This window comes from Penicillium brevicompactum (assembly GCF_028827555.1).
Source record: "Penicillium brevicompactum strain IBT 35665 chromosome Unknown utg000006l_segment0_segment0, whole genome shotgun sequence".
NCBI classification, from domain to species: domain Eukaryota; kingdom Fungi; phylum Ascomycota; class Eurotiomycetes; order Eurotiales; family Aspergillaceae; genus Penicillium; species Penicillium brevicompactum.
In genome coordinates, this window is record NW_026623209.1 from 5,582,419 (window position 1) to 5,610,062 (window position 27,644).

Sequence of the window (27,644 nt, forward strand, 5' to 3'; positions counted from 1 at the left end):
CTGGAGACACGGCATGATCGTGCCGACCCGCGTTGGCTTGGAATCCAATTGTCGCTTGCTTCTTACGTTAGATGGGATTCATGAATAATTCGCAATGACCGATTATAACGTTTCCAGAGCATGATTGAAGAGCCAAAGACCGTTGCCACCCTCCATCACAGGGTTCTGTCACCCTGCCCCCCAGCTCTTGTTCGATTCCAGCCTTGGAACCTTGCAAGGGTTTGATTTTCTTGGAAATTTGGGATCCAGGATCTATATATAATGAAGCAGACTGCGTAGGATAGTGCTTGAAATCACACATCTGCCTATTTGTGGGTCTTGATACTGGCTTCTTATTGGAGTTGACACAACTGGCAACCCTCAGCGCTTCAGATTGAACATCTTCTACTCATTTCGTGCTTGGGTCCGCCTTGGCTTGACTTAACTCTAGTTGTACTCTAACCTTGGAATTTACCGTCCCGCCATCTTCAACCTTTCAAAACTACTTCGGCAACTTCGGCAACCGCTTCAGTCCACAGCCTTGGGAACTCCGCAAGTGCCCCTCGAAAACCTTGGAACTTTCTCCAACCGACTTGAGCTTTCAACCCTTTCTAGTTGAAATCGACTTTCAAAATGGCAACTCTGAACTTTGCTTTGAAAAACAACACTGGGTCAAACAATGCCTACGCCTACGTCACAGGCTTGGCAATTGACCAAAACAATGCGCTGTTTCTTTTGCGATCCGATGGCAGGTCGGGATATTATCCCTCCAGGCCATCTGGCATTCTGAGCAATCTTGAAGTTGACTGTGGGATTTACCTGGGTGCATCTGGAAGCACCACCAACATAACCATCCCGCACCTTGCGGGCGCTCGGCTGTGGTTTGTGCGAGACAACAAACTGACATTCTATCTCAACCCCACTCCCACCGGCGCTGCACTGGTAGAGCCCTCGGTGTCTAATACCTCGGATCCAAACTACAACCTCAATTGGGCTTTCTGTGAATTCACTTGGAACAGCGCCCAGCTCTATGCCAACCTGAGCTATGTCGACTTCGTGTCCCTCCCCATCGCCATGACCTTGACAAATGCATCTGGCGGGACCCAGACTGTCCGAGGCTTGCCCTCCAACGGGCTAGACCTTGTATGCAATGGTCTCAGGGATCAGAACAACAGAGACCATGCCGGCTGGGATCAACTTATTGTCCAACGCAACGGTGTCAATCTTCGAGCCTTGTCTCCAAACCTGGGGAGGGTGATGAACAACTCTCTTTTCAACAACTATTATGAAAATTATGTCAATGACGTCTGGAACTACTATGACAACAACACCAACAATATGTTGACCATCAATACCCAAGCCGCAGCCGGGGATATCACTGCCAAATGTTCCTCGGGCGTGATGTATACCTCGGTTCAAGGTATTTCTTATGGCAAGCCTTCTACTGCCGATATTTTCAGCAATAGCTCTGGGCCTTTCGCTGCCTCTGGAAACGGCACAAGGGACGCCGTCACTGCACGACTCGCCGCTGCTTTCAATCGGTCGACCTTGCTACTGAACAAAAACCAGCCCAATGGAGAGTCGGTCTCTAGGTATTATAATACTGTCCCAACAAACCACTACTCACGTATATGCCATTCAGTGAGCCTAGACGCACGGGGTTATGCATTCCCCTTTGACGATGTCTCGCCAAATGGAGGAATCGACCAGTCAGGAAGTGTTTATGATGGCAATCCGAGTCTTTTGACTGTGACTGTTGGTGGTAACTGAAGCAAGTCTGGCAAGAAGTCTGATGTCGGGGGAAGCAGGTACAATTCAACAGAAGGGAGCCATCAAACTTGGTATGTCTGGTACGGACGGGAGATTTGATCGATTGGTCACGATTAGTTCGTTTCACAGGCGTCGGTGAGACGCCACAGGAGAACGCTCAGGTCGGAGGCCAGTGTCATGACAGGATAGTTCCAGGTTTATTTGCGGGTGCGTTGACGTACAGTATACGCGCGTGTGTACATATCGATCCTTTGGTTTGAGTCTTTCCTTGGAGAGTTTCAGGTGGCAGTGTGTATGTATTTCTTTGCCTCGTGCTGGGAAGGGTAAATTGACATCATTTAAGGATGAAATGATTTGTTTCATTGTAGAAGAGTTGAGTCGAGACTTAGACCGCAATATGCTTTTTGATGTAAGAGACAAACTGATCAGGCAGAGCCAACCATGGCGTGTTTCCAGAGGCAATCTTCTCGGTCTCAATTTCAGCCCCCTTCCGTCGAGCACGTTCGACCAAGACCTGTTGAACTGGCAGGGGAGTTGCGCGATCCTGCTCGCATAGAAGATAGGCTGTGGGGATGGTGAGATATGCCGCACCAGTAGCAGGTGCAGTTTGAGCCACCCAAGCGTGGGGCTTGAGCGATTTAACCCATTCGGCGCCGTTGGGAACATCATGGAAGAACAACACAAGGGGGTCACTGGAGAACACAGTTCCTTCTTCCTCCTGTGAAGGATGTCAGCCAATTAGGACGACACGAGAAATTGTACGAAACAAGGTAATCAAAACATGAAGACTTACATCAAGCTCGTACCATGGTGGAGGCATCCCACCAAACGCGCCGATCAGACTCTCGCCAATATTAGGAAGAAACGCAGCGATGAAAAGCAGTTTCACCACGCCGCCATTTTGGCCGGCTTGTTCGCGTTCCGTCTTGCTCAGACCTTCCAGTGCGCTGCTTACGGGTAAGCCGGCCCAGCTATGCGCAATCACAACGATTTCATTGCCCTCGTCTGCTTCTCGCTGTACTAAAGACCGTACAGCGTCAATGTCTGGTCGAAGGTGGGTGACTGAGCTTGCCTCGTGGACAGAGGGGAACGCAACGCTGTGGCTGCGGTAGTCGGGGAGCTTCTCGATGATTGGGTCGAAGATGGTTTGTGGGTACCACGCGCCCGGGGCGAAAATCAGAGTCGGTTTTGACATCTTCGCTCTGACCTATCAAGATATCTGGGAGATCAGATTAACCAGCAGGCTGTGTAAGGCTGTAAGGCTGAGGGGGTTGCAGGTTGTGGAACGCGCCAAGGTATCGCGAGAGCCAAGACTTTTACGTTGTGATCGTCTCGCGAGTTCATGTATTTTGCGTAAACTGCAAGGACAAAGAGAGAAAAAAATTGGAGGGGAAAAAACAAGAATTCAAATAAGATACGCCAATGACCTTCTCTCTGCACCATGTTTCGAATATAATATGGCCAAGTCCCTAAGTGTAGCCTGATGTCAGACGACCATCTATGTGCCGACCTCTTCGGGGTCACTAAGTAAAGAGTGCAACTTCCCACCAGTTATCTTCAATAATTTCGCATATGGCCCATCCTCCACAACAACCCCCTGCTCAAGTACTATAATATGATTGGCAATCTCAATCATCTCTTTCGCGTGTGTGATGATGATGACAGTAAGTCCCTGACGCGTGGCGACCAATTGCTGTACTGTATGACGCACAACCTCCGCACCAGCAGGATCCAGGCTAGAAGTGGCTTCATCAAGGATCAATATTTGAGGCTGGCGCAAGAGCGCCCGGGCGATGACCACGCGTTGCTTCTGTCCACCTGAAAGGCCGATTCCGCCATCTCCGATGACAGTGTTGTAGCCACGCGGAAGAGAGGAAATGAAGTCGTCAATACCAGCCCCCTGAGCTGCAATGCGAACACTGTGCGATGTGGCTAGTGGAGAATGTTGATCAAGGCCGTATGTGATGTTGTCGTGGATGGTCCCAGGGAAGATCGTAGGTTGCTGTGAGACTATAGATATCTGTGACCGGAGGGTCGGCACATGTAGACGGAGTATGTCTGTGCCACCGAGCGTGACTGTAGAGCCTCCCGTTACAGAAATAGGCGTTTCATAGAGTGCTAATATGAGCGAAGCGACTGTAGATTTTCCGGATCCCGATCGTCCCACCAGTGCCGTGCAGGAGTTGCGTGGGATCTCGAGAGAGACGTTTTTCAACACCACCGTTTTGGGTCGAGAAGGATATCTGAACTCCACATTGGTGAACTTTATAGGGGTGAGCTTTGAGACCGTCAGGGAGCCAATGTGCTCGTGTGATCCATCGCGGGGGAGCTTTGCGAGTCGGATAAGCTGCGTCGCAGTCTCGCGAGCAGTGTTGATTTGCGGAACTATACGCAGGTCAGCATTTTGCCATCTCTTCGGTAGTAGTGGGGAAACGAACTCCATGAAAGAATCTGTGCTGCGTATCCGATGCTGAAAAGGAGCATCGAGAACACTGTCATCACATCATTCACATTAAACTCCCCGGATGCTGCAAGTACCGCTCCATAATAGAAAATCAAAGCTATCAAAAACTGTCAGAATATGAGAGCCTGTAGAGTTCGGGTAAGGAGAACTCACCGCTGGAGAAAATCACAGTCGATTCCACCATGCCAAACAGCATGCCCGTGTAAATGGCACGTTTCAGCCCAAGTATCAAGCATCGGGCGATGGCATTGGCTTGTTTGCGGTGAAAGTGGCCTTCCAGTGTCAATGTTCTGACAGTACGAATCTCTGTGAATGTCTCCGTGAATACGTCAGCTGCATCGTTATTCGCATCATTGCATCGCCGTTCCCACATGCCGTTGGTTCCTTCAAACCCTCGGGTGATGATGTAGATCACTGGCCCGCAAGATAGGGCTACAAGAGTCAACTTCCAGCAAACGATTAAACTCCAGATAATCGACATCACGGTGATAGCTGCAGCAACAACGACAAAGCCGGCAAACCGACCAAGCAAGTTGCGCATATCCTCTCCATTTTGGTCAAGAGACGAGGTGAGCCTGAGAGAACCGTGACCGTCTTGCTCAAACCAAGCCTTTGGCTGATCAAGAATTCGCTCGAAAGCGTTCTTGCGGAAGTTATCCATCCAGACCTCACCACATAGTTCGAGAAAGTAGTGCATGAAAAAAGAGGCCGCCCCGTCCCCAAAAGAGACCCCCAGTACGGCAAGAGACCAAGTCATTGTGAGGTGTGCGCTGTTGCTCCCTGCATAAAAGGTCCCGAATAATTGCGACAGACAGTATGAAAATATTGGGGTGGCGCTAGCATGGGCCAGCGAGGCCGAGAGCCCCAGGAAAAGAAGCACGCGCTGCTTGAGATTAAGGCTCGGTACGATCGTTCCCATGATCTGAGAAAGAGGCGTAATCTTGTCTTTTCTCACGAAATGCTGTTTTGACTTTTTAGTCCTACGCCAGTGTCTTTGTCGGGGCCTTCTCTCCACGAGGTTATGGGAAGCAAGAGCGCTATTCTGGAGTTGCTTATCAATTGGTGCGTCATGATAGTCGATCGGTGTCATCTCAACGTCTTGAGTCGAGAAACGAGCCGTGCTTTGGTTTGAATCGGGATGAGGACTGGTGTCATCTGTAAAGAAGGACACACGTTGGTTCCAATCACGCAAGGGAAGCGCCTGTGACTCTCTTCGTCTGGTTATGAAATCTGAGTCTCGTCGTGATGTCAAGTCGAGTGAGCTGGAGCGGAGGGTAATTGGGATATGATCTTGGGCCCATGATGTTCTCGAACGTCGATGTTCGCGTAAGAATGGTGGGGGTAGCAGGGTTTCAAAGGCTTCACCGGACTTTCCTGGGCGGATGTCCAAATCGTCAAAGGCTCGTCTGGTCGGAATCACTTTTGCTTCCACCCCACTGCCGGCCTTGGGTCGGAAATACTTTTCACTTCCCGCACTGACTTCGACAGCATATCTGTATCCGCTTTGCACGATCGAACCCTTTTCCAGAATATACAGGAAGTCTTGATCCATAATTTGAGACATATCGTGCGTGATTATGATTGTTGTCTTTCCTTTCCGCCATTCACGAATTGCCTTCATAACTGCGACCCGATTGGTGTGATCAAGGGCACTGGTCGGTTCATCCAATATCAAAATTGGTGTATCTCGTAGCTTTGCTCGGGCAATTGCCACTCTCTGCCTTTGGCCGCCGCTGAGAGAGCTCCCACCAGGGCCAAGATTGGTGTCAATTCCCAATGGAAGGCCATCCATGGTGTTTTGAAGCATGGCTAGATCAATAGAGTCTTGAACGTCGTCTTTTGTGACATATTCGTAGTCCTGACGGCCAAACGCGATGTTTGTAAGCATAGACTCGTTGAACAACACACTCTTTTGCTCGAGGAGGGTAACATTGTTGCGGATCCAGTTGACGTCCAGTTCTTGCATCGGGGTGCGGTCGATCAGGATCTCGCCTGATGTGGGCAAATAAAACCGCATCAGTAATTGACTGAGTGTGCTTTTTCCAGATCCACTCTTTCCAATAACGAATGTTGTTTCGCCGGCTGGGAAGAAGAAAGTTGATGGGTTTAGAACACATTGGTCGGGTTGGCTAGGATATGCAAATGAGACCTTCACCAATTTTGATTAGTCTTCTTGTTTTTCTGGGAGAGCATCTCGAACACCACTCAAACTCACATTGTTGACCTCTATGTCACCCTCACAGTGTAGTGGATATCGGCCTCTGATCTCGCTCACAGCTCTGTTTTTCGTCCTCTCGATTATTGATTTGAGAGCCAAACCAGCAGCCTTGCCTTTCTCCATCACAATCATCTGCGGCAAAACTTGTTCAATGGATTGAGCTGCAGTTAAGCAAGCCCAAAAGGTTCTGAGAACTTCGCCAGATGTGAGCTTTCCAGATCGAGCCAGCGAGCTTCCGTACCAAAATCCCTGGACGAACATTCCGAACATCATCCAGCGAATGAAGGCAATTTGGAGCGAGTTGAGTCTGGCCTGTCGAAGATAGTGTATGGCGGAAGCTTCGATGTGCTCACGAAAGCTCCGATGTTCCCATGCTTGGCCATTGAGATATTTGACCGTATCAATATTGGTGATGGCATTGTTGGCAACTTTAGATGCTTCAGTGAGTGCATCCTGCTGCGCCTGAATGCTGGATTTCATTCTTGAAGATAGAAATGCGATGATTGACGAGAATATTGGGAATGCCGCAAGAGTGACCAGGGAGAGGCTCCATGATGTATAAAAGCCAAGCGCTAGCGACGCCAAAGATCGGCACGAATACTGCAAGAGGAGCCCAAGAGGCTGTGAAGTCGCCATCTGCATTTCATGTATGTGTCTAAATGGCGTCAGATCGTCCGAGATTCGTTCTCTGGGATATGAAAAAGCACTCACGCTTGAACTCTGGATAAGAAAGCCCCGGAACCCTCGCTTTGAGCTTCAAACCACTGAACATCCCGCTTCAAAAGTTCAACGAACACTTCACTGCGGATGGTAGAGGCCTGCATTTCACCGAACGCAACGAAGAATGCATAATATGCTCCATTTAAGAACCAGCCTGCTGCTCCTAGTCCGATCATTCCGAAACAACTTTGAGTTATCGATCTCTGCAGTCCTTGAGAATTGACCAGACCTGCTCCGAAACCCGTGAATGAGTCGAATACATTCCCAAGGAAGACAGCCAGGGCAGGCGTCACACAACTAGCAATTAGCGCGAGAATGGATCCTAATATGAGAGTCGGGAGATGTCTTCGTGCCGTAAAACCGAATAAGGATTTCCAGCTGGGGCTTATGACATCAGGCTCGCCGTTATTGTTGTCTTCATTCGCGCTGGTGGATTTTCCTTTGATAACCATCGTGCTTCGGTACTCGACGCTCGAGTTTAGGGGTTTCGGCGACTAGCAATGACTTTTCCAGCGCTGTTGTAACACAACGGCATAGCAAGATGTCCGAAGGTCTAGAATTCGGCGAGACATCCATCTTGAATGATTTAATTCCCTATAATATGGGTCGGAGAGAACAATATTAAGAGATTGCCAAATGTGGGTAGCATTGAAGTTGTAGAACAAAGGCAACCTTGCCTCCCTCCGACATTGTCCCCAATCACGTGGCATTCACCCTTCGAGCCTCAAACCTCATTTCTAGCCTAGACTCCATTTCATCATGGGAAAACACGAAGACAAGGGAAGAATATTGATTCTGGGTATATTGTGACTTGTGGTGACAGCTTTTCCGGTCCGCATTCAAGTCGTGATTGATGGTTTGATTGCAAATCAAACCCGATATGTCTATGGTAAATGACAACTCATGTATCGTAACAACCAATCCCAAAAGGCGATAATGCCAGATCCTGATATCAAATTCCGATGTCAGGGCCGTCCATCATCTGCGCCACAAAGCAGGCGAATGCCGTCGGCCAATCAGCCCGGAAGTGGAACCGTTCTAATGTAGAGAACAGCAGCAAAGTATGTGCTTGGAAATCAAGAGCTAGCCTTGGAAGCCTTCTCGTAGATCCAATCGTTGAGACCAGCGCGGTTTCTAGAACATCCTATTAATTTCCACGCGATTATGACTCAACAGGCTCCACTCAGTACATACCTGGCAATCTCAACAGCGTAGAACTGCATGCGCACACCAAAGATAGTGGTGTCCTGGTCGTATTCGGCGTCCGCGCGGGTACGGATGATGGTGCCGAAGTTGTAGTCCTCGACCTTCTGCCACTTGTTCATCCAGGTGCGCCACTTCTCCTTGCCCGCCTTGCTCTTCATGTCGTCCTCGACGAGGGTTCCGGCAGGATCGAAGTCGGGGAATGCCTCCATGAATGACTCGTAGATCTCGTTGTCCTGCTTGGTCAGGCGCAGTTGGGAGCCCTTGACCTTCTCCAAAATAGCCCAGTATGTCATGAGGTGTTCGACAGCTGAAGTGGGACGAAATGTCAATATTGGTTCAAAAGATTCAACGCGATTGATTGGTAAGACTCTGAGCGATTGGCGACTGACCTTTGACAGCGAACTGCTTCTCCATCTATAGCGATTGTCAGCGATCACCGATTTTCCAGGTTGATCCAAGAGGGACGCGGGGTCATACATCCTCCAGGTTCTCCGCCTCCTCGGGGTTGAATGGCTTGGACATTTTGACGGGTTTGTGCAAAGTATAAACTTCCAAATGAATACACGAAAGGAGTGGTTTGGAGAGGAAGTGCGGTGGTGGAAATTCAACTCGGTGCCCCGCCTTAATTTTTTTCGGGCGGTCGGCGCAACGTCATTTGGCCCACACTGCATAAAGGCCAATGTGCTATTCCGTAAGGAGTACTTGGAGGGCATGTTGTCTTTTATGCTGTTCTAGAGCTTTCTGCATGATAATTCTTATAAATTTTCAGTGTTCTTAAAGTTCCAAGGTTATGCCCATTGAAGTACCTAGACAGCATGGATGAAACCAATGAAAGTAGTGAAAGTAGTGAAACTAGTACATGGCATTGTTGGCTGATTCTGTCTATGATCTCGCCATCTATATGTTTGTGCTGGAGTTCGAGGGAGTGTACGTATAAAGCTTTCCTTAATTAGACAGACCCTTAAGAGAGTCCAGTTGAGCCACAGAGACAAGGGTATCAGGCTGTATGTACATGCTCCGTAGCTCACTACCAGAGCCAATCTTGGAAACCCAGGAGGTTGCGCATATTGAGAACATGTCGTTCAGTCGCTATCAGCATCATCTGGCAGTTCTTCAAATCTTCCCTCGTGGAGAGCCTGGGTGACCGGGTTCTCAACGTTAAGCAGGCCGTTCGCCCTCGCTCTGTTTCCATCGTTAGTGACTGGCTTGGATGTGAAGCAACAATAGGATTACCTCTCAAACAAGACAAAGAGTCTCTCTGCCTCGCGCTCCTTCTCTTCCTGTGTCATCGGAGGAAGATCATCCGTTGGCTCGGCGGCTAGGTTTTGTCCCGTGATTGGATTAATCAACGATTCAGCGTTGTCAGTCGAGTATGTTTCACTGGCACTTTGAGGCATTTCAAGTCCACGGGCTGCCAAGAAACCAGCAGCAAAGCCATAGCCAATGTTTTTGGTGAGGACCTCGGCGTCCCTCCCAGACAGAACAAACATCAGCTCAGAGATCGCAACCTTGAGATTGGCGAAGTGGCTGGTTGAGAGTTTGAGAAGTCTTGAAGGTAGGGTATCAGATTGGCCGATAGGCAAGCTGCGATCGCCTTCCTCAGGCAAGAGAAGCTGCTGCATATGCTTCTGAATGTCCTCTGGAGCAACTTCGTAGATTGTGATCAGTGAATAAAGCAATGGGACTGCCTTGGCCTCCAAGTCTTCGGGGCTATATTGTACCCCGGCCTGGTCCAAAATACCAATCAATCTATCCACGTTACATTTCGGATCAAATGATGGGAAAAGGGGATTGTTCTCAAACACCTTGCCCGTGGTTGCAGACAGGTCGAGGATAGATAAGGCGTTAAGCAACCCCCCGAGGATCCCATCCAGAGGTGTGTGTGAAATGTCAATGCGAGTAATGATCTTCAGAATATGAGGTAGTGAGGTCGAAAAAGACGCGGCAAGGCCTGTGTAGATCTTCGACACGTTGTATATCAGCTTGAGTGTGTCGGTCAGAGCTAATTCGTCCATTTGAGACAGGGGTACCTTTCCCGACTTAGGGAATTGTTTGGCATGGCGGCTCAATTGCTGCGCTAGTTAGCATGGCTGCCAGCGAAACATAGGCTCTTTATCTCACATAGGAGACGTTATCTGCCAAACCATGGGTCTTGACTAAATTCTCAAAGTCCATGGTGGTGTCATACGTCGTGTAGAACAGGATTCGGCTTGCTATCATCTCGTCCTCTGAATCATCGGTCTGCTCGATCCCCGTCAGCCACGAATAAGATGGGCGTGCAGAGCATTCATACTTGAAGCATATCTGCTAGCTTATTCCCGTATCCTGTGTCGACGAGACTTTGACGCATTTTAGCATCGAGCAAGAGCGCATTTGCAACACAACGCAGAGCGGCGCGCCGAACGCCGGGCGTCTCTCCTTCAACTCCATACTGAGTCAAAATCGAGATTCCCTGGCCGATAATCAGAAAAATTTTCGCCCTCTTGGAAGTTGCGTCCAGCGATATCCCCTACATTCTGCGAAAAGATTGGTTCGGCGTTCGATGGACTCGTGCCGTGCTGTCGGAGCTTGAGGAGGGTCTGTACTCTTTCTGTAGGTATATTGTATTAATGATAGGTCATATAGTTCAATTGCTCGTATGATCCATTCAAAAAGGGGCGAACTTACCTGCTGAGGTGAGGTTTTTGTCTTGAAGGTCTTTCTCGAGACTCTTGAGCAGTTGCGTCACCTGCTGCAGCTTCGCTGTATTCAAGCAAGGATGTTGTCAGCAGCTCGCTTTGATGTCGCGCATTTAGTCTCCTGTCACGATATACCTGTTCCTTGCATCTGCAGAAAGTCCATGCTGAATCTGCAGCTCGCGTTGCCTGAGGGGTAGCTGGTCACGTCGAAACGCAGATTACCCCGTGCGGGTGCCTCGTCGCCTCAGGCGGTGACACTTTACGCGCATCGCGCCGCGTCGGAACTTAGTTTTCTCCATGGCCTCTCGGTTCACCTCAAACATTCAAGCAATGACCTTCACCTGCTTTCTCTTTTCTTTCTTAATTTGCGTCTGAGCTTAATCATGGTGGAGATCTTCTCTGCTCGTCCGCCCACACCTCCCAGGACAGCTTCGCGCATCGCAGACGACAACCAGATCGCATCACCATTGACCGTTTCCACGCCTAAAACCTCGTCCTTCGAATCGTTAGAATCAGCACCTGGAACTTCAAGCCGAAGTTCAAAGAGAGTAAACTTCTCGCCATGGCCCAAGTTTATCAAACCACCAACTTTTGCTAGCGCCTCGCAATCGGCCGGCGACATCAAGATCATCCCTTCCACAGACTCAAAGCCTACGAAATCCATCTTGAAGACGACACAATCTCCGATCCCCGCCTGGTCGCCCAATGTCAATATATTCACAGCTGAATCTCTCGCTATGCTCCTCGAGTCAAGCATCACACAGTTGGCCGGCGAGTCAACAAGCTCGCGACTTGACGCCTACATGCAGTTTTTCAACGCCCTCCGAGCATACGATGGCTTACCGGCCGGTCAAGAGATTGGCGAAAAACTGAAGACAATCACTGAGTTTATTCAGCGGGACGTGAAGCGCGATCTTACGAATGCTGGAATTCAAGACACAAATCTTGCCAACCAAGCTTTGAAACTGTCGGCAACATTTATCTGGCACCCCCAGATATCTGCCAAAATACCAGAGGACTTCAAAATCTTCCTGGTTGAACATTCTATCTCTTCCCTGCACGAGGCCAAAGCCCCAAAATCCGTTCTGGCGCATTACATGGCCATACTACACACGCAGAACTTTTCACCTAAGGTTATGACAAATGCTCGAGTCACGCGTATTCTGACGATACTGCAAGACATCACCAAACGCATATCTGGCAATGGAATTCTTTCTAATCGATTGAGTGTCTATCAACGTCTTTGGGTGCAAGCTAAACCCATCTTTCTATCTCATCCCGGCTTATGGATGGAGAATCTGATCGGTGGTATGCTTCATCATGTCAAGGATACCAGGGACAAAGGGATCATTTTTGGTTTTCGAATTGCCGCCGAGGTTGGTCCGAATGCTGCCCTGTCAAAAAGCATCCGCGAGTTCTTCGACCGGCCACTCGAGCACGATCGAAAGATTTTTGCCGAAATCCGCGAGCGCATGACGAGAATGATGACCTTCACAGAGAGCGGTGTGCATGTTCCTCAGATTTGGAGTGTCATCATTCTTCTCTTGAGAAATAAAAGATGGAACATGGAGCACTGGCACAATTACAAAGAGTGGCTGCTTGTGCTGCAGAAATGCTTCAACTGCAGTGAACCGTTAATCAAGGCCCAAGCGATCATCGGCTGGAATCGATTTGTCTCTGTTGTCGGGCCTGAAGAATCTACCAGTCGCTCGCTACTCAAAATGCTGGGGAAACCGATCCTCTCACAGTTTGATCGCAGGAAAACGGACAAGTCCGCGTCACCACCCAGTCAACTCGCTTTAAGCAGTTACTACAACCTGCTGTATTACACCTTCCGGCCTTCGGCTACTCCCCAACACCTCGACTTCATATGGGAAGAGTATGTTCTACAGCCGTCCTCGGGTATTTTCTCCACAGTGCCAGCCCTCAGCGACTGCCTTTCGCGCATAATTTCCAATTTGCTGTGGAGCACGCAACCCAAGATTTGGACTGACCGTCGAATTGACGATCCGAGCAGGATGGACACAGACGAGCTTCCTTCGGCTGATTGCAAATGGGTTCGATCGAGATTTGCATCTATCCTGAAAGTCTTTGAAAACCTGTTCAAATCCTCACTTTGGGTCGATAATGCTGTGGCAACATCTAACGTGGCACTGGCTTGGAACAGCCTTTGCAGTGCCTTGTCGCTGGCGTCCAGCAAAGAAATCACACCGTCTGGAGAGTCAATGCAGGCTGTTGCAGGGGTTCTCAGTCTGCTGCATCGCCTCTGGGTTGCTGGGCCGTCCTCGCTAAATGCCAGCAACCAAGACATCTTCCTCGACAGATTCCGATATCTGTCCACCACTGTGATCGGATCGGTTGGCGGCATCTCATTCACCCAAAAGCTTCTTCTTAGCACTGCGGATGAAACATTCGCAACTGTAAGCACCCCAACAGATCGCCATCGACAACTAGGCACAAGCCCCGACAGTCCAATTCTGCACCTTCTTCGGTCCATCAGCAGCGCCGGATGGTCGGTACTACCAAGCCAGTCTTATAAAGACCTTGTCATGGGTAATGTTGAAGCAGCATGCAAGAGCAAAATCTCAAGGGGTTCTCGTCTTGAACTTTTGCAAAAGTGTGCGGAGTTGAGCACGGCAGAAACTGGTGTTATCTCACGAGCTCTTTCACTGACGGAGCTTGTCTGGGATGCCACTGCCCAAACAGCCTCAAACACTCTGGGGTCTTTCTCCATAGAACCCGCGCGTGAACGCGATGGGTCAGTATCTCGTGACTACGACAATGTCATCAAGATCCTCCTATCTGGTCTTCGCTTTCCGGCTGCTTCTCAAGGATGGTCCGATCTGCTTGAATCATTTGTCCGCGTCATCCAAACTGAAAAGAGTAATCAACTCATAGCGACGATGATCGTGGAGCCTATAGCCGAGCACACAATTTGCCTTCCGGTCGGAGAAACCTATCTGCCTACAAAGGCATTGTTTGGTCATTCTTTGTCAATACCTTTCTTGCAAGGCACCGGTTTGGGTATCAACCCCGGGGGCGGCCAACCGCCTGGTCATGCTGCTTTTCCCAGCAAGTTCCTCGACTCGGTTTCCAGAACGTTGCGTCTTGCGTATGACGAGTTTGGCGCGTCTGACAGCCACGCTCTTGCAGAATTCATTAAGGCTTTGACTTCGTTTTTGGGATCTGGTGTTCCACAGTTCCAAAGTCAGGTACTTCAATATCTTCAGCCATCTCTTTGTCTTTGGTTGAAAGATGAACTGCACAAAATCAATGTGGTCGACTTGGGTGACAGCGCTGATAGCAGAATTGTTACTGCTTACGGTTCTCTTACTTCGGCTGTTGTTCACGTCCTACAAACCTCCGTCCTTCATGATCTGCCCTCTTTGGAGACATTTGAGTATGTCCTCCTCGCGGGCTTTGAATCGTCTCACAACTCAACAACCAAGAAATTCGTCGACCTTTGGACATTGACCTTTGGCTCAAAGGACTCTTATACCTACCCCAGCAATATTTTGCAAGCCGTGGAATCCGCCGAATCTAAGATCCACAGCCCTATCCTCCCTTTGAAAAACGTGGCTCATGACGTTCAAATCTTTGCCCCCTCTCCTCCAAAAGAATCTACGGGCCGTTCGGCAGAAAGACTGCAACCTGCGACTCGCTCTTTGCGTAGTTCTGAGCTTGACTGCTCGCCGGTGATGCAAGCTGAAAGCTCTATGGTCAAGGAAGTTGAACAAGAGACTGAACCTCAGTTACCAAATAGCTTCCAGTCCGATATCACCGATGCGCAATATGACAATGGCACTACTGCATCCCGAAAGCGTCGAACCCGCCGGCAGATGTTCTCCATGATTGAATCTATTCAATCATCGTCGCCGGCGACAACTCCTCGCAAATTGGGCTTCAATACACCCCCTCATTTGCGTAGAGTGCAATCTGGTGACTCAAATTCTGAGCTTCTCTTGACGCCGGTCCTAGCGCCGACCGAAAATGAAGATGGATTCTTTGGCTCCTCTCCTACGCCTGGAACGAAGGAACCAACACCTTCTGCGAATTCTAATGCGGCCGCTCCAGCGCCCCAGGACATTCCGACTAGCCAGGAAACCGACCCCCCTTCATCTCCCCCAGAACCTCATTCTCGGAGCCCAAGTCCCCAGAAGAATCGTGCACGAACTGCACGCCGACGGGCTGCGAAGGCGCGGAAGGCTCTCGTTGGTGCTTCAGGTATACAATCAACAGTGAATAGTCCTGCCACTTCACGTCTTGCTACTGAGAACAACACCACAAGTCATGATGTGGACACTGCCAATGATCACGACAACGATAAAGAAAACGCTGACTTGACGCCTCGGCCGAATATGGACACTCCTGGCAGGCGTCTGCGGTCTGCAAGGGGCAAGGACTCAGAGCCAAGCTCAGTGCCTTCGCCTGCACCAACCGTTGATTCCCCCAACAGAACACCGGTTCAGAAACCTCGCAACGGCAAGTCTACCGCCGGTTTTAGCATCAAAAGACAGAAAAACAGCCCAAGTTGTTCTGCACAGGAACTAGCTCCGGAACCCCTGGAAATGTCGTCCGACACCCGAGGCGACAGTGTCATGGACTCCAGCGAGGAGACTGAGACACAAATTGCTTCCCAACTAGGATTGGATCTGGAATTGGCCGTCGTAGTTGAACAGAGAGCCCAACCCGAGAAAGAACAACCGGTGGAAGAACATTCCTTGCGAAAGAGGAAACGCGATGATGAGGACAAATCGCAGCCCTCTTCTACTAGGACCGATAGGCGTCGCTCGACTCGACTGTCGACTGCGAAGGACAGTCTCCATGCTGAACCTTTAGATCTCAATGGCACGCCTCCACGAAGTCCTGCCATCTCGAACGTCAGCCAAAGTGCTTCACCAATCAAATCTCTATCGCCGACTGCGACTCGTCGGTCCACTCGCAATTCGCAAAGAAAGCGAAACAGCAACTCCGCCCCTGAGGCCATTTCTGACGCCCAGAATTCTCCTCTTCCAAACCCCACCGCCAACGACGAAACACCTCGGCCGTCTAAAAGATCGCGTAAATCTGTTCGTCTTGGTGGCCATGATGTCTCAGAATCCATTGAAAATGAACCTCAAAGTGCGTCTCAAGATACTGGCCTGCGGAAAACACGATCTCGACAGCACGCGATTGAGTCTCAATCCGTACCTGAGCCTCCAATTTTCCATCCGCCTTCGGAGAAAATGAAACAAGAACCGGAAATATTTGCAGATGAGGACATGGATGTGGAAATTGTTCCCGAGATTTCCATGGAAGAGGAGCACGCGGCGGAGCAAAACACCCCTCCTCTCTCAACCGAAGAAGCGACAGATTCCCAGATCTCTGGAAATGATCGATCAATCAAGTTCGACCAGGCCCAGCCAGAACCAACAATGGACGTGGACGTGGACGTAGAACAATCAGAGACCCAAACTGGTCGTGACAGTGTCGAAGCAACCACAAAAATTGCCACTGCCAGCATCCAGACTCAGGAGGAATCATCCACTCTACCTCGACCTGAAATTACCCAAGCGGGTATCACGCAGGCCCTGAGGGACGTACTGGGTGATCTCAAATTAGCCAATTTGGGCCCAGACGCCCTCCGTGAGGTCGATGACCTCCTCTTCAATATTCGTGTCGAAGCACATGATGCATCACGGCGACACAACACTTCAGCATAGCGAACGGCGTTTACAGCGAAACCTTCAGTTAGATACGATTTCTCTTTTTCCCCCACTACATTGGAATCGTCACATCATTATTCCCCACCTGCATTTTGCTGTGTTCATCTTCTAACACAGCGGCTACGTTGCATGGTTTTCAATACCTCTTATATTCTGGTGTACTTTATCTTTTTATTTTTCCCATGCTCTCAAAGGGGTTACTGTGGTCTTATAGATTTCAGCATTGAACATTTTTGCATTAAATTTACAATATCCATGAACTTGAAACACCAAGGTACAGATTAAAATATCCAAAGGTAACTTGCAATCCGACAAAGTCGTGGTCAACTAGCACGCCATGGCTAGTTGATACATAGGTATTTGATTTATTTGGCTTCAGTCACAACTACCAAGGTCAATTCATGAGGATCACCCGGCTGACCTGGAGAGAGTGCATTTCGAACTTGTTACCTCGTAGATCTCGAGGTCTCTGACCCCTTGCTAACGAAGTACTTGCATGCTCTGTAGAACAAGATGCTAGTTGGCTCACTACCGGTGAACACTTCTCTGCCGCAACGCTGAGGTACAATGTGAATGAAATTAAAGTGGGTTGCATCATTTCGAGTGCGGATCACCCGTCCGAGGCCATTGAGAATGGCAGCGGCTGGTGGGACAAGGGTGCCAATGTTTTTCAAGGAGCTACGGACGGTGTTGACATCAACTCCGTACCGCCGCATTGGCTAAGACGAAGCAAAGAAATCACTTGAGCTCAAGCCCTGGAGTCGTTCTACGATCCTGAGACTCCGGTGAACTAATACACGTGTGAGTAAAATTTGCGATGATCGTCCTGAGTTTGTGCCCGCAGAGGCCCGCTCCGAAGGCTCTTGAATGCCGCCAAGCCCCCGGTCTTCTACATAATAAACAAAGAGGCCCATGCAGTGATAATTTCGCTTGGTCCTGTTGATCTCATGGAAAACAGTGTTATATTCTAGAACACACAAACCGAATGTGAACCTGTTCTTTTCTTGGGATTTGCTTTTTCTGACCTTGGCTGGATGCATACAGGGAATATTGGAAGTGATCAGTCATAACAGATCAAATCGGCCGAGGGAATCTCGATTGCATGCATGGCGCAGGCCAATTGGATGTCATGCAGCAAACCCCTGAGAACGCCGGAATGTGGCGAACTCATGTTCCGAGGATACAGTACAAGTGTAGAAGGGGAACTTGTTTGATCGAGCAAATTTTCAATGCCCATTACCTGAGACCAGACATTTTCCAAGGTTTTAGAAGGGCGAAGAGATAAAATGCTGTCGCTACTCAATTGAGGCGCTCTGATCTCTTTTGATGTCACTTAGTGCACATCTATGGATTGTTTCAAGTTTTCCTGTGGAGTGTAGATGGTGGGTGTTTTATTGAAAGACTCCCTTGACTGGTCTATATCCTTCTGCTCTGATATAATGAACGTATCCTGCTGAAGTGAATAATTCTACGTGTAGGAACGCTGCGAAAGATTTGTAATACAGTACGGAGTACCTCATACGGAGTAGAATATGGAATATTGGCTCCATGATGTTACAGAAGGATATTTGAAACGAAGCAATTGATACGAGCGAGGCAGGGCATAGGGAAACTTCAGCCGGGGGTTTCCACGGCCCCCGGGGCGTCTTTATCGCCTATCACTCGATCGGCGCCCAACTAACCCTAACTTCGGGAACATCAATACCCCTTGCGTTCAGATGCATCACCTGGATCTGGGTCTTTAGTCTTTTTGTTTCTTTTTGGAAGGTCGCAGGAGAGTAATCAGGTCGAAATCATAAGACTTGAGGTGATTTAGATGACTACAGTGAGCTGTGTGTCGAGTCAGAGGTGACAAACGCTATTGACAATAACAACATTTAGCTCAATATCTTTGGCCCCCAGTGCATTCCAAGCCGCGTCGGAGAAAATCGAAGAATCACTTTCGCCTAAAATTCGAATCTGTAATTATAATTACACGTGGCGGCCATGAGGGACCCTCGCATTGCACATTCCTGGGGTTGCGACTCGCCAGGTTTTCCTCGTACGCCCAGTACATTACGCTCCGAACCTCTGCAGAACACTCCTGTCCCTCCCTCATTCCAATACTTTCTCTGCCCTGCATTAATTTGCAATGACTCTAGCCATATTCTAAAATTCTTTTGTTACCCCTCATGACGAACGACAAAATGGCAGTGAGCGCGAGCCAGGTACCCCTGGACCGTGAAAAGACCCCAGATAATGCCCGGATGGATGAAATGCGCCTGGAAAATGCACTCGGTCATAAGCAAGAGCTCTCGCGAAATTTTGGTCTGTGGAGTTTGACGAGTCTAGGAATCATTATCGCAAAGTAAGGCGTCATTTTCAGAATGCAAGTCTATGCGACTAACAGTACCAAGCTCCTGGGCATCAACAGGAGGAACGATCGTCGCTGCGCTACAGAATGGCGGCCCGATGGCGGTTCTGTATGGTCTCATTTTGGTCAGTGTCTTCTACACGGCTATCTCAGCTTCCCTTGCCGAGCTCGCCTCGTCAATGCCCTCGGCCGGCGGCGTCTACTACTGGTCATCAGTTCTGAGTCCAACAAAAGGCCGCAAGACTGGGTTCTTTACTGGCTATCTCAATGCCTGCGCATGGCTGCTCTCTGCATCTTCTATGAGCTCTATATTGGGCAATGAGGCCGTGGCGATGTACTTGCTCAAGCATCCGACTATTGAGTGGCACCCTTGGCAGGTGGTTATCGTGTTCCAGATTTTCAATTGGACATGCTGTGCCATTGTCTGCTTGGGAAACCGGTTCATTCCATTAATCAACCGAATTGCCCTCACGCTTTCGATGTGCGGCCTTCTCACCACCGTGATCGTCCTTGCAGTGATGCCAAAGAAACATGCCAGCAGCACCCAAGTCTGGACCACATATCACAACAGGACAGGTGGATGGTCAGATGGAATCTGCTTTATGACTGGTCTGTTGAATGCCGCATTTGCAGTTGGTGTTCCAGACTGTATCAGCCATTTATCAGAAGAAGGTTCGACATCTTGAAAACGACAGGAAAACTACCACTAATTCATTTCGAACAGTACCCAAACCCGAAGTCAAGGTCCCACAAGGAATCATGCTACAAATGCTTACAGCTTTCACGACTTCATTCGTCTACCTGATTGCGCTGTTCTACTCAATTGAGGACCTGGATGCCGTCTTCGAGAGCAGTATCGGATTCTTCCCAACAGCCGAGATTTACCGACAAGCAACTGGCTCTAACGCAGGTGCCATTGGTCTCATTGCTGTCCTGTTCCTCGCAACCTTCCCGACACTGATCGGCACATTCGTGACCGGCGGTAGAATGTGGTGGAGCTTAGCCCGCGACAACGCCATCCCCTTCTCAAGCTACTTTGCCCAAGTCCACCCGACACTGAATTGTCCCGTGCGAGCAACAGTCGCCATGAGCGCACTGGTCACCTGTCTGGGGTGTATCTACATTGGAAGTACAACCGCATTCCAAGCACTCATTTCGTCCTTCATTGTGCTGAGCTCACTGTCTTACTTCGGCGCCATCTGTCCCCATGTTTTGTCTGGGCGAAGGAACATGGTCCCTGGGCCATTCTACATGGGGCAGAAACTTGGCATGGTGGTCAATATCGTGTCGTTGGTGTACATTTTGGTTACTGTCGTTTTCTTCTGCTTCCCCTTGGTGTTACCAGCCACGGTGCAAAACATGAATTACACAAGTGTTATCACCGTGGGCTTGATGGTATTGACTGCTGTGTGGTGGTTTGTTGGTGGTAAACACCAGTATCAGGGCCCTCAGTATAGCTTCGAGGCAGCTGAACGATTGACCGCTTTCCAGGAAGGAAAGCAGGGTCGTCGCTCTTTTATCGATGTTGCAGGGGATGTATCTCTCCCGGGTGGTGAGCCCGGGAGTTAGTTCATGATGAAATGATCGATCAAGCGCCTGCGATAATAGCAGGCGGGGCGTGGAATTCCGTTTCTTTTTACTTCGTGCTCATATGAATTTAACCAAAGTATCAATAGGTGATGTTCATCAAAATCAACGAGGTCCGAAATGTAATCCAGATCAATGATAAAAATCTTGGAAGATATTGGTCAAAGAGCAAAGCATAGATTGACCATCAGGTATGACTCCATGAGCAAATCTATTGAATGGCATTAAGAAAGGCTGTCTTGAGGTCATAAACTAGTAGTGCGTATCATAAGAGGTCCAAGGTACCCTTGCAAGGTTGTCTTCAAAGCCGAGACTTGATGCTCTGGCCGCCCTCCCAGGCCTCACCAGCCTCGAGAGTCTGCCAACTGGCGACAGAGCCAGCTTCCACGCAGATCATGTTCTTGTAAGCCTCATCCGGACCGAAATCAGCCATGCCCTTGGCCTTCTCGATCCAAGGGTTCCAAACCACAACATCAGTCAACGCTTCGCGGGTAATCGAGAACAAAGACTGATCGGACTTCGCCGAGGTCACGTCGATTGGCACGGCGGGGTCGAGGTTCTGGTACACGCGGTCGGTTTCCTGGGTGATGGCAAGTGCTGCTGATGTTTCGACGTGGGAGGATCCCTGGAGAGTCTTGTCGAGATAAGTCTTGGTGTCAAGACCCTTGACACGAACATCGGAGATATCCTATAATCGAATCACATCAGCGCTAGTTTGAGTATGAAGATCCTGTACATACCTCGATGCTCAAATAAGTGTGCATCAACACTTGGAACTCGAAGTTCTGCTTGCCCTCATTGCGAACCTGCAGGGAAGTCTCCAATGTGTCCTTAGTCAGTGTAACACTGTACACCAGTCCAAACTCGTACGGCCACGCCTCGCGGAACTCCTCGGTCAGCATGGAGTGAGACAGACCGAAGTCCAGCTTCACAGTGAGATCGGCCTTGTCACTATCCTTTCCGGGCGCGTCCGAAGTTGACTTGCCAAGGAACTCCCAGTTGGAGTTACGCGCAAATCCATGCTGCGGTAGTGAAGATGTAGCGTGGTTCTGGGGCGGGGGTCCGAAAACCTGAAGAGAGAAGAACGGTTAGCTAGATTCAACGGAGGGGAGCAAGGACAGTAGTCCACGAACAGGGAAGACAAGCGGAATGCCACCACGGATGGGCTTGGAGCCATCCAGATGGGCCTTCTCGCTGACAAAGAGCTGCTCTTTGCCGTTGGTCTTCCACGAGGTCACAGTCGCGCCATAGAGGTGGACTTGGACGGATTGACCGGTAGGCAGCGAGGCTTCGATGACATTGTCCTTGATGGACAAAGAGGGCTGTGGGAGTGAAGCACCGACTCCAATGGCAGAAGGCTTGTTAGAACGATCCATTGTGGGGGAGTGAAACAGAAGTGAGAAGTGAAAAGGGAGAGCTTCGTGTTATGGCGGGGAATCTTATCGGCCCCGCCCTGATCGACTGTTTCAGCTTGTTCACTGCCGATGCCCACTATTTATTGCAAATGAGGAATGTGATCTGCTTTATTCCAAGATTGTCCTTTGGTTTCTGACGTCTATCTCTGGTTTCTTCTAACCATGTTGCATAAATGTGGATTTGTGTCCTTGGAAGCTGACTCCCTCAATTCGATTCATTTCATCTTCCGACAATCGCCATCCCAACGCCTGCATATCTTGCTCAGCCTGGTCGACATCGCGCACACCGACCAAAGGTAACACACCCTTGTTATTCGAATAGTTCAGTGCGACTGCAGGAACCGGCACACGTCGCTCTTCCGCGATGCTCTTCAACACATTGATCGTGGGCTCTAGCAAATGCATGGGGTAGCTGCTAAAGCGTCGGCGGCGTTGCGGCTCATTGAAGCGTGAATATTTGCCCGACAAACGGCCTTCAGCAAGCGAGGCGAATCCCTGGAAACAGATGCCACGCTTTTTGCATTCCCGGATCATCCCACTGACTTCAGGCAGCCGGCGAATGACCGAGTATTCACATTGGGACACACAGAGCGGAATATCGTGCTTGGCTAGTTCATCGGCCATTTTGATCATCTCCTGCGTGTCATAGTTGGCGACTCCGACAGCCCGCGCCATTCCTGATTCCACGCACTCGGCCATACCCTTGGCCACTGTGGAGATCTTACTGGGATGAATGGGACCGTGAACGAGGTAGATATCGACGTACTCAAGTCTAAGTCGAGCGAGTGAGTCTCTAAGCTTGGACTTAGGTCCACCGGCTTGTAAGAGCGTATTGGTCATGTCTGGGGTCGACAGCCATTTGGTCTGCACGACAAACGAGTCTCGAGGCATACCGTCAAAAAGAGTTCCGCAGATCAGCTCGCTCTCGCCATCACCATAAGACTGTGCAGTGTCGACGAAGGTCAAACCGACAGCTTTGAGCTTGGCCCAGGCTGCATGGATGCGCGGTAGGTCCTGTGTAGGATTGTATTGGAAGGTCGCCTTGTCGCCCCATGACCATGCACCAACGCTCATGTAGGGGACGAGTACATCCTTGCCATTGACCCCGGGTAGAGCCATCCGACTTTGGGAGTTGGGTATGAAGTCGTCGGGGAGCATGTTCACAGGGTCACTAAGTCTTCGGTCTACCGGTTGAAGACGCGGACTGTGTAGTCCCTGAGAGCCTGACATGCCGGCCGCTAAGCCGGCCTGCATCAGATACTGAGTTCCTGGCGTCGCCATGACAGGTTACCACACTTCTTATCGGATTTGCGACTTCTAGAGACGGTGCAGCGTGCAGATGATATAGATTCTGTGGAGATAGTAGCTGGGTGTGTAGGTACCCTAAATCTTAACTAAATACTAAATATCAATTGGGGAGTGGCACTCTGCGTCATTGTGACACACCTCCACAACAGCCTCTTCGGGGCCTATTCCAACTGGTCAACCCGTGAAAATAAGGCTAATTGACATTGGTGTTGCGGTGGCGGTAGAATAAACAGTCTCGTCGAGGCGACAATTCTGGTAGAGTCGCTGGTATCATGTCTTCTTGCCTCAAGGCATGCGACCATCAACTCATCCACGGATCACGGCACGGATGCTCCCGGGGTCTTCCTTTGAACAGCTAAAATATAACCTTGGAATAATGCAAGGTTGTCTTCCAAGGTTATCCCATTACAGAATTTACACACATGTTTGCACGATAATTGTAAAAATTGAAGAAAATTTGCATATACATAAATCAACATGGCGAATGAGTACGCTGCTTGTGCTTTGTTTGTACATCGGAATCGTCCTCGGAATACATCAGTCCATGCTGCAGCTCATGCCTGGAGCTCTGTGCGGCAGGTGTCTGAATTCCAAAATTTTCCGATTTATCCCAGCTGTCCAGTGGAACAGCATCCATTCGTTGAACATCAGGCGCGAAATCGTCATTGGGTCGATTGATCGCTTCTGTGCTTGAACGCCGCGCCTTGTGTCCGAACCATGCACCTTTGACGCCACGACGGCAAGGAGGCTTCCACGAGCGAGGGAAAGAAGAAGAAGAAGGTTGTGACTGTGAGTTGTTGGAATAGTCTTCGCTGCCGTTTTTGTTTTGGTTGTTTTGATTGCCAGCTCGCTGGCCACGATTGCTGTTGTACTGGAAAGCCTTGAGGCCGAATATTTTGCGTAGGAGTGGCCACCAGCACATGAGATTCGCAACGTAGATGGCAGTGCTGGCTTCGCGGATATACCATATTTGGTACTGCGTTGTGAGTGGCGAGGCAAAGTTGAAATATTTGTTGAGGATGGCGGCGATGATGGTGAATAAGCCCAAGCTCATGACGCCGATAAGAACCACCTTCCTGCGGCGTTTGAGCTGAGCTTTTATCAAAAGAGGGATCGGGATCGCGAACATCACGGCGTCGGAGGAAATATTGAACACGGCTTGTGTGATTGAGTAGTGTTGGTATGTCGCGCATTGCATATTGTCCACGGGCATGGCCCAGTATTGTGAGAATGGTCGGCAGTACACCGCATAGTATGTGACCATAATGACGACAAACCCAACAGCGACATATACAGAAAGGATCTTGATGTATAGGTTCGATTTCAGGTTTTGTGTGATTCGCCAGTAGAGCATCAGCATGCATACTTTGACCCCCCACGTTGAAACGAGCATGCATTGTTCCAAGCCAATCACTATTTTGCTTCCGTAAATCCGGTCACTGACTTGTTTTGGGTCCGCTAACACTTGGTCGTAGTCATTGGGGTCCATCAGGTTAGTTGCATAGCGCGCCGAGATTTGGATTAGGACCAAAAGTGTGGTGTAAATTGCCTATATCGATCGGAAGTCAGCATGGCTATGAAAAGATTGTTCACTGAGACCCACGAATGTTGCTGTCATAACATAATCGTCCACTGAGAAAGATCATTTTTCATAAGCTCATGCCAATCCACATGTTCGAGGAACCATACCGAACAACCGTTTCACGGAGCCATTGGCGATTATCCGAGCGATCCTGTTCAGCGGTTAGCTTTGAATTCGCTTGGATTATCTCTTCAAGCTCACATTCTGCCAACATAAATCACAAGCCCAATCGACCAGAAGATTATGGCCTCTGTAAAGAGCTGGCGCGGAGAAGGAGATTCGGTTCCCATGATGCTAGAGAGAGCAACTCCTGCCCCGAAGAAGGAATCCTCGAATTATGAATGGTATAAATAAAGTTGATCATGCATGAGGGGAAACATCGAAGGACCAGTGAGGGTTCTTGGAGTTCAGCCGATGAGCAGCATCAGTGACAAGACCGGTTGGGCGCCATGGCCAGTTCAGCGGACATCGGAGGTAAGAAAAAGTAAAGAAATAATATTCAAAACAGAAATTTGGCGCCGACAAGAAAAATAATTCCGATCAGTCGGTGAGATGATCAACTATATCAACTGGCACTTCAGGATAGTGCTACCAAGGACCGGGCTGTCGCGTCATGCGTCGGAGCCTGGAAATGTCAGTGTCAGGCTGGAGGATTAACCGATAAGCAAGGAAGAAATGGGGGAAATGCAAGGGATTCCCTCAAAGCGCCGAGGGCAATGGCGGTTGACTTTGGAATGTAGATCTTAATGGAAGAGGTCCCATCGGCTAGCTCCATTTCTGTTTGTCTTGGAGGCCTTCGGTCCATAAGAGCAAACGGCCGATGAGGCATCTTGTGGTACTCTCTACGGAGTGCTAAAGTTCAGATTATTGACAATGCAGTGCAACTTGAACTCGGTGAACCGACGAGTGCGTGCACTCTATCTGCAAGAGGATGGTTTAAGCGAGATTAGTGCAACCCAACATGATTTGCATATTTGATCGCCAACAGTTACTTTCTTTCAAAGCATCTGATGTCAACTTGACTGCACGATGCCGATAGCTTGATGATCTTCGAGCGAACCTTGGGGTCAAACGGGTTGACAGGTCAGATCCATGGTGGATGCGAAGATCGGGCGTGGTTGGCGTTGATTGGGCATCGCATGGGGCTGATCTGCAAGGTGATTCAAGCCATGTCTCAATAGCTCCCGGGGAGGTCACTACTAACCACCACTTTTTGATAGTGAGTCAAATTCAAAATAGACTCGCGCAATATCCGAGCTGAAGAAAGATAAGAAATTGAGATCTCACATCGCGCGGTTTTGTCACATGGTTCGAGCTGCGCCTCTCTGAATAACTTTAATCCAATTATTTGCAGAACGCATGTCTGAGTTTAATCACTGAGAACATTGCCTCATATTTTGGGTGTATGCTCTCAGACCTTTTTGGATGTTGCAGCGAAGCGCTGTGGAGAGAGAGAGAGAGAGAATGGCATTGGAATGCGTCAGGCACGTGTGCTAATCTGTATGCAATTGATTAAGAGGGAGACGCCGATAAACCATGGATAACCGAATGGATATTTATCTCTAATTCTTGTCGGTTTAGCCCTAGACGCGCTCAAAGGAAGGTTGAAATATTTCGATAATAGGTACGGAGTACTACCTAGATACTACAAAGATACTACCGGAAAACCATGAGAGAGAAAATATTGAAATGGCTGAAGCAAGCTACCAGAGTACTCCGATACTTCTGATCACCCCGGCCTTCTTTGCCGAATTATCATCGGGTCACCGGTCTTGCGTTACAACCTCGAGGTCTAGCATACTCGCTGGAAGCTCATTTTCGTGATAACGATATGCCTGCTTTGTCTGTCCCTGCAGTCAAACAAGCGTTTACCAAAAATGGTCTTTTCAATGTCGGCGCTCCAGACCCACACATAGTACTGTGTATGTCTCTGTCTCAAATGAAGACTAAGTTTCACTGCAATCCTTGGCCGGAAGCGCATAGGAGAGAGTTGACTCGGTAGAAATGTGATCTTAAGACGTCCCATTTAGTCCATGGGGTTCAAACAGCACCTGGGTAGCAATAAAGCTAGCACAGCTTCGATTATTGCTGGTTGGCGCATGTTAGCAACTGGCTACAACATATCACTGTGTAGGTTGTTGATGTCGGCTTCATATTGGGCGATTGCCTTGTTAGTGTCTTGAATTTTTGGTATACAAAATTGAGAAATTACAAAACAGTTGTTTTCAGCACCGATGGTCAAGTGGTTACGATGTTCGCTTCCCAATGGCCTGTTTGATACAGGCTAGGTATAGCGAATGGCCCGGGTTCGAACCCCGGTCGGTGCACAAACATATCTTTTTACTTTTTGCCTTCAAGCAAAATGCTTGATGGGATGATCAAAGCGAGCGAACTAAAAGGAAGTATAGTGGAAGGCGAGTAGATTTCGAAGAAAACGAGAGAAAGATATCAAAATGAGAAAGGGCATATAAAATGATCAGTGATCCGAGTGTTATCAACAACTCCGCATCGCAACTGTGGGGGGAAATGGTGTAATTTGGAATTTCAAAATCTCTCACTTCAGCTCGGTTCCAGGTTTACTAGCCACCAGCCAATAGTCTCAAAACAAGCAAATAGGCTTGAAACATCTGATCGGCATAGGCTCGCGTGACAGGTTTCT

The 27,644-nt window shown here is 49.2% G+C and overlaps 10 protein-coding genes across 10 annotated transcripts; 3 read left to right on the forward strand and 7 right to left on the reverse strand.

Moving 5' to 3' along the window:
- Positions 1–612: 612 nt before the first annotated feature.
- On the forward strand, positions 613–1,749 carry N7506_010335 (glycoside hydrolase family 64 protein; the record flags this gene model as incomplete). The annotated part of the gene is made up of 1 exon (XM_056959628.1): positions 613–1,749. One exon carries the CDS (start codon positions 613–615, stop codon positions 1,747–1,749), a length of 1,137 nt encoding a protein of 378 aa, XP_056809018.1.
- A 385-nt stretch (positions 1,750–2,134) lies between these two features.
- Positions 2,135–2,944, reverse strand: N7506_010336 (alpha/beta hydrolase; the record flags this gene model as incomplete). The annotated part of the gene is made up of 2 exons (XM_056959629.1): positions 2,135–2,467; positions 2,543–2,944. The coding sequence occupies 2 exons, from the start codon at positions 2,942–2,944 to the stop codon at positions 2,135–2,137; spliced, it is 735 nt and encodes a 244-aa protein (XP_056809019.1).
- A 303-nt stretch (positions 2,945–3,247) lies between these two features.
- Positions 3,248–7,603, reverse strand: N7506_010337 (ABC transporter ATP-binding protein; the record flags this gene model as incomplete). Its single annotated transcript, XM_056959630.1, has 5 exons — positions 3,248–4,134; positions 4,188–4,310; positions 4,367–6,362; positions 6,429–7,086; positions 7,143–7,603. The coding sequence occupies 5 exons, from the start codon at positions 7,601–7,603 to the stop codon at positions 3,248–3,250; spliced, it is 4,125 nt and encodes a 1,374-aa protein (XP_056809020.1).
- A 624-nt stretch (positions 7,604–8,227) lies between these two features.
- On the reverse strand, positions 8,228–8,879 carry N7506_010338 (polysaccharide biosynthesis domain-containing protein; the record flags this gene model as incomplete). The annotated part of the gene is made up of 4 exons (XM_056959631.1): positions 8,228–8,285; positions 8,346–8,664; positions 8,747–8,771; positions 8,835–8,879. 4 exons carry the CDS (start codon positions 8,877–8,879, stop codon positions 8,228–8,230), a joined length of 447 nt encoding a protein of 148 aa, XP_056809021.1.
- Positions 8,880–9,439: 560 nt separating this feature from the next.
- N7506_010339 (synembryn) lies at positions 9,440–11,358 on the reverse strand (the record flags this gene model as incomplete). The annotated part of the gene is made up of 8 exons (XM_056959632.1): positions 9,440–9,539; positions 9,591–10,434; positions 10,502–10,598; positions 10,651–10,809; positions 10,871–10,947; positions 11,025–11,085; positions 11,171–11,183; positions 11,258–11,358. The coding sequence occupies 8 exons, from the start codon at positions 11,356–11,358 to the stop codon at positions 9,440–9,442; spliced, it is 1,452 nt and encodes a 483-aa protein (XP_056809022.1).
- Positions 11,359–11,418: 60 nt separating this feature from the next.
- N7506_010340 (uncharacterized protein) lies at positions 11,419–16,737 on the forward strand (the record flags this gene model as incomplete). Its single annotated transcript, XM_056959633.1, has 1 exon — positions 11,419–16,737. The coding sequence occupies one exon, from the start codon at positions 11,419–11,421 to the stop codon at positions 16,735–16,737; it is 5,319 nt and encodes a 1,772-aa protein (XP_056809023.1).
- Positions 16,738–18,926: 2,189 nt separating this feature from the next.
- N7506_010341 (putative choline transport protein) lies at positions 18,927–20,662 on the forward strand (the record flags this gene model as incomplete). Its single annotated transcript, XM_056959634.1, has 3 exons — positions 18,927–19,087; positions 19,137–19,765; positions 19,818–20,662. The coding sequence occupies 3 exons, from the start codon at positions 18,927–18,929 to the stop codon at positions 20,660–20,662; spliced, it is 1,635 nt and encodes a 544-aa protein (XP_056809024.1).
- Positions 20,663–20,981: 319 nt separating this feature from the next.
- Positions 20,982–22,056, reverse strand: N7506_010342 (D-hexose-6-phosphate mutarotase; the record flags this gene model as incomplete). Its single annotated transcript, XM_056959635.1, has 3 exons — positions 20,982–21,368; positions 21,421–21,750; positions 21,814–22,056. The coding sequence occupies 3 exons, from the start codon at positions 22,054–22,056 to the stop codon at positions 20,982–20,984; spliced, it is 960 nt and encodes a 319-aa protein (XP_056809025.1).
- A 195-nt stretch (positions 22,057–22,251) lies between these two features.
- Positions 22,252–23,376, reverse strand: N7506_010343 (uncharacterized protein; the record flags this gene model as incomplete). The annotated part of the gene is made up of 1 exon (XM_056959636.1): positions 22,252–23,376. The coding sequence occupies one exon, from the start codon at positions 23,374–23,376 to the stop codon at positions 22,252–22,254; it is 1,125 nt and encodes a 374-aa protein (XP_056809026.1).
- A 499-nt stretch (positions 23,377–23,875) lies between these two features.
- N7506_010344 (uncharacterized protein) lies at positions 23,876–25,275 on the reverse strand (the record flags this gene model as incomplete). The annotated part of the gene is made up of 4 exons (XM_056959637.1): positions 23,876–24,952; positions 25,007–25,035; positions 25,093–25,136; positions 25,187–25,275. The coding sequence occupies 4 exons, from the start codon at positions 25,273–25,275 to the stop codon at positions 23,876–23,878; spliced, it is 1,239 nt and encodes a 412-aa protein (XP_056809027.1).
- Positions 25,276–27,644: the final 2,369 nt, after the last annotated feature.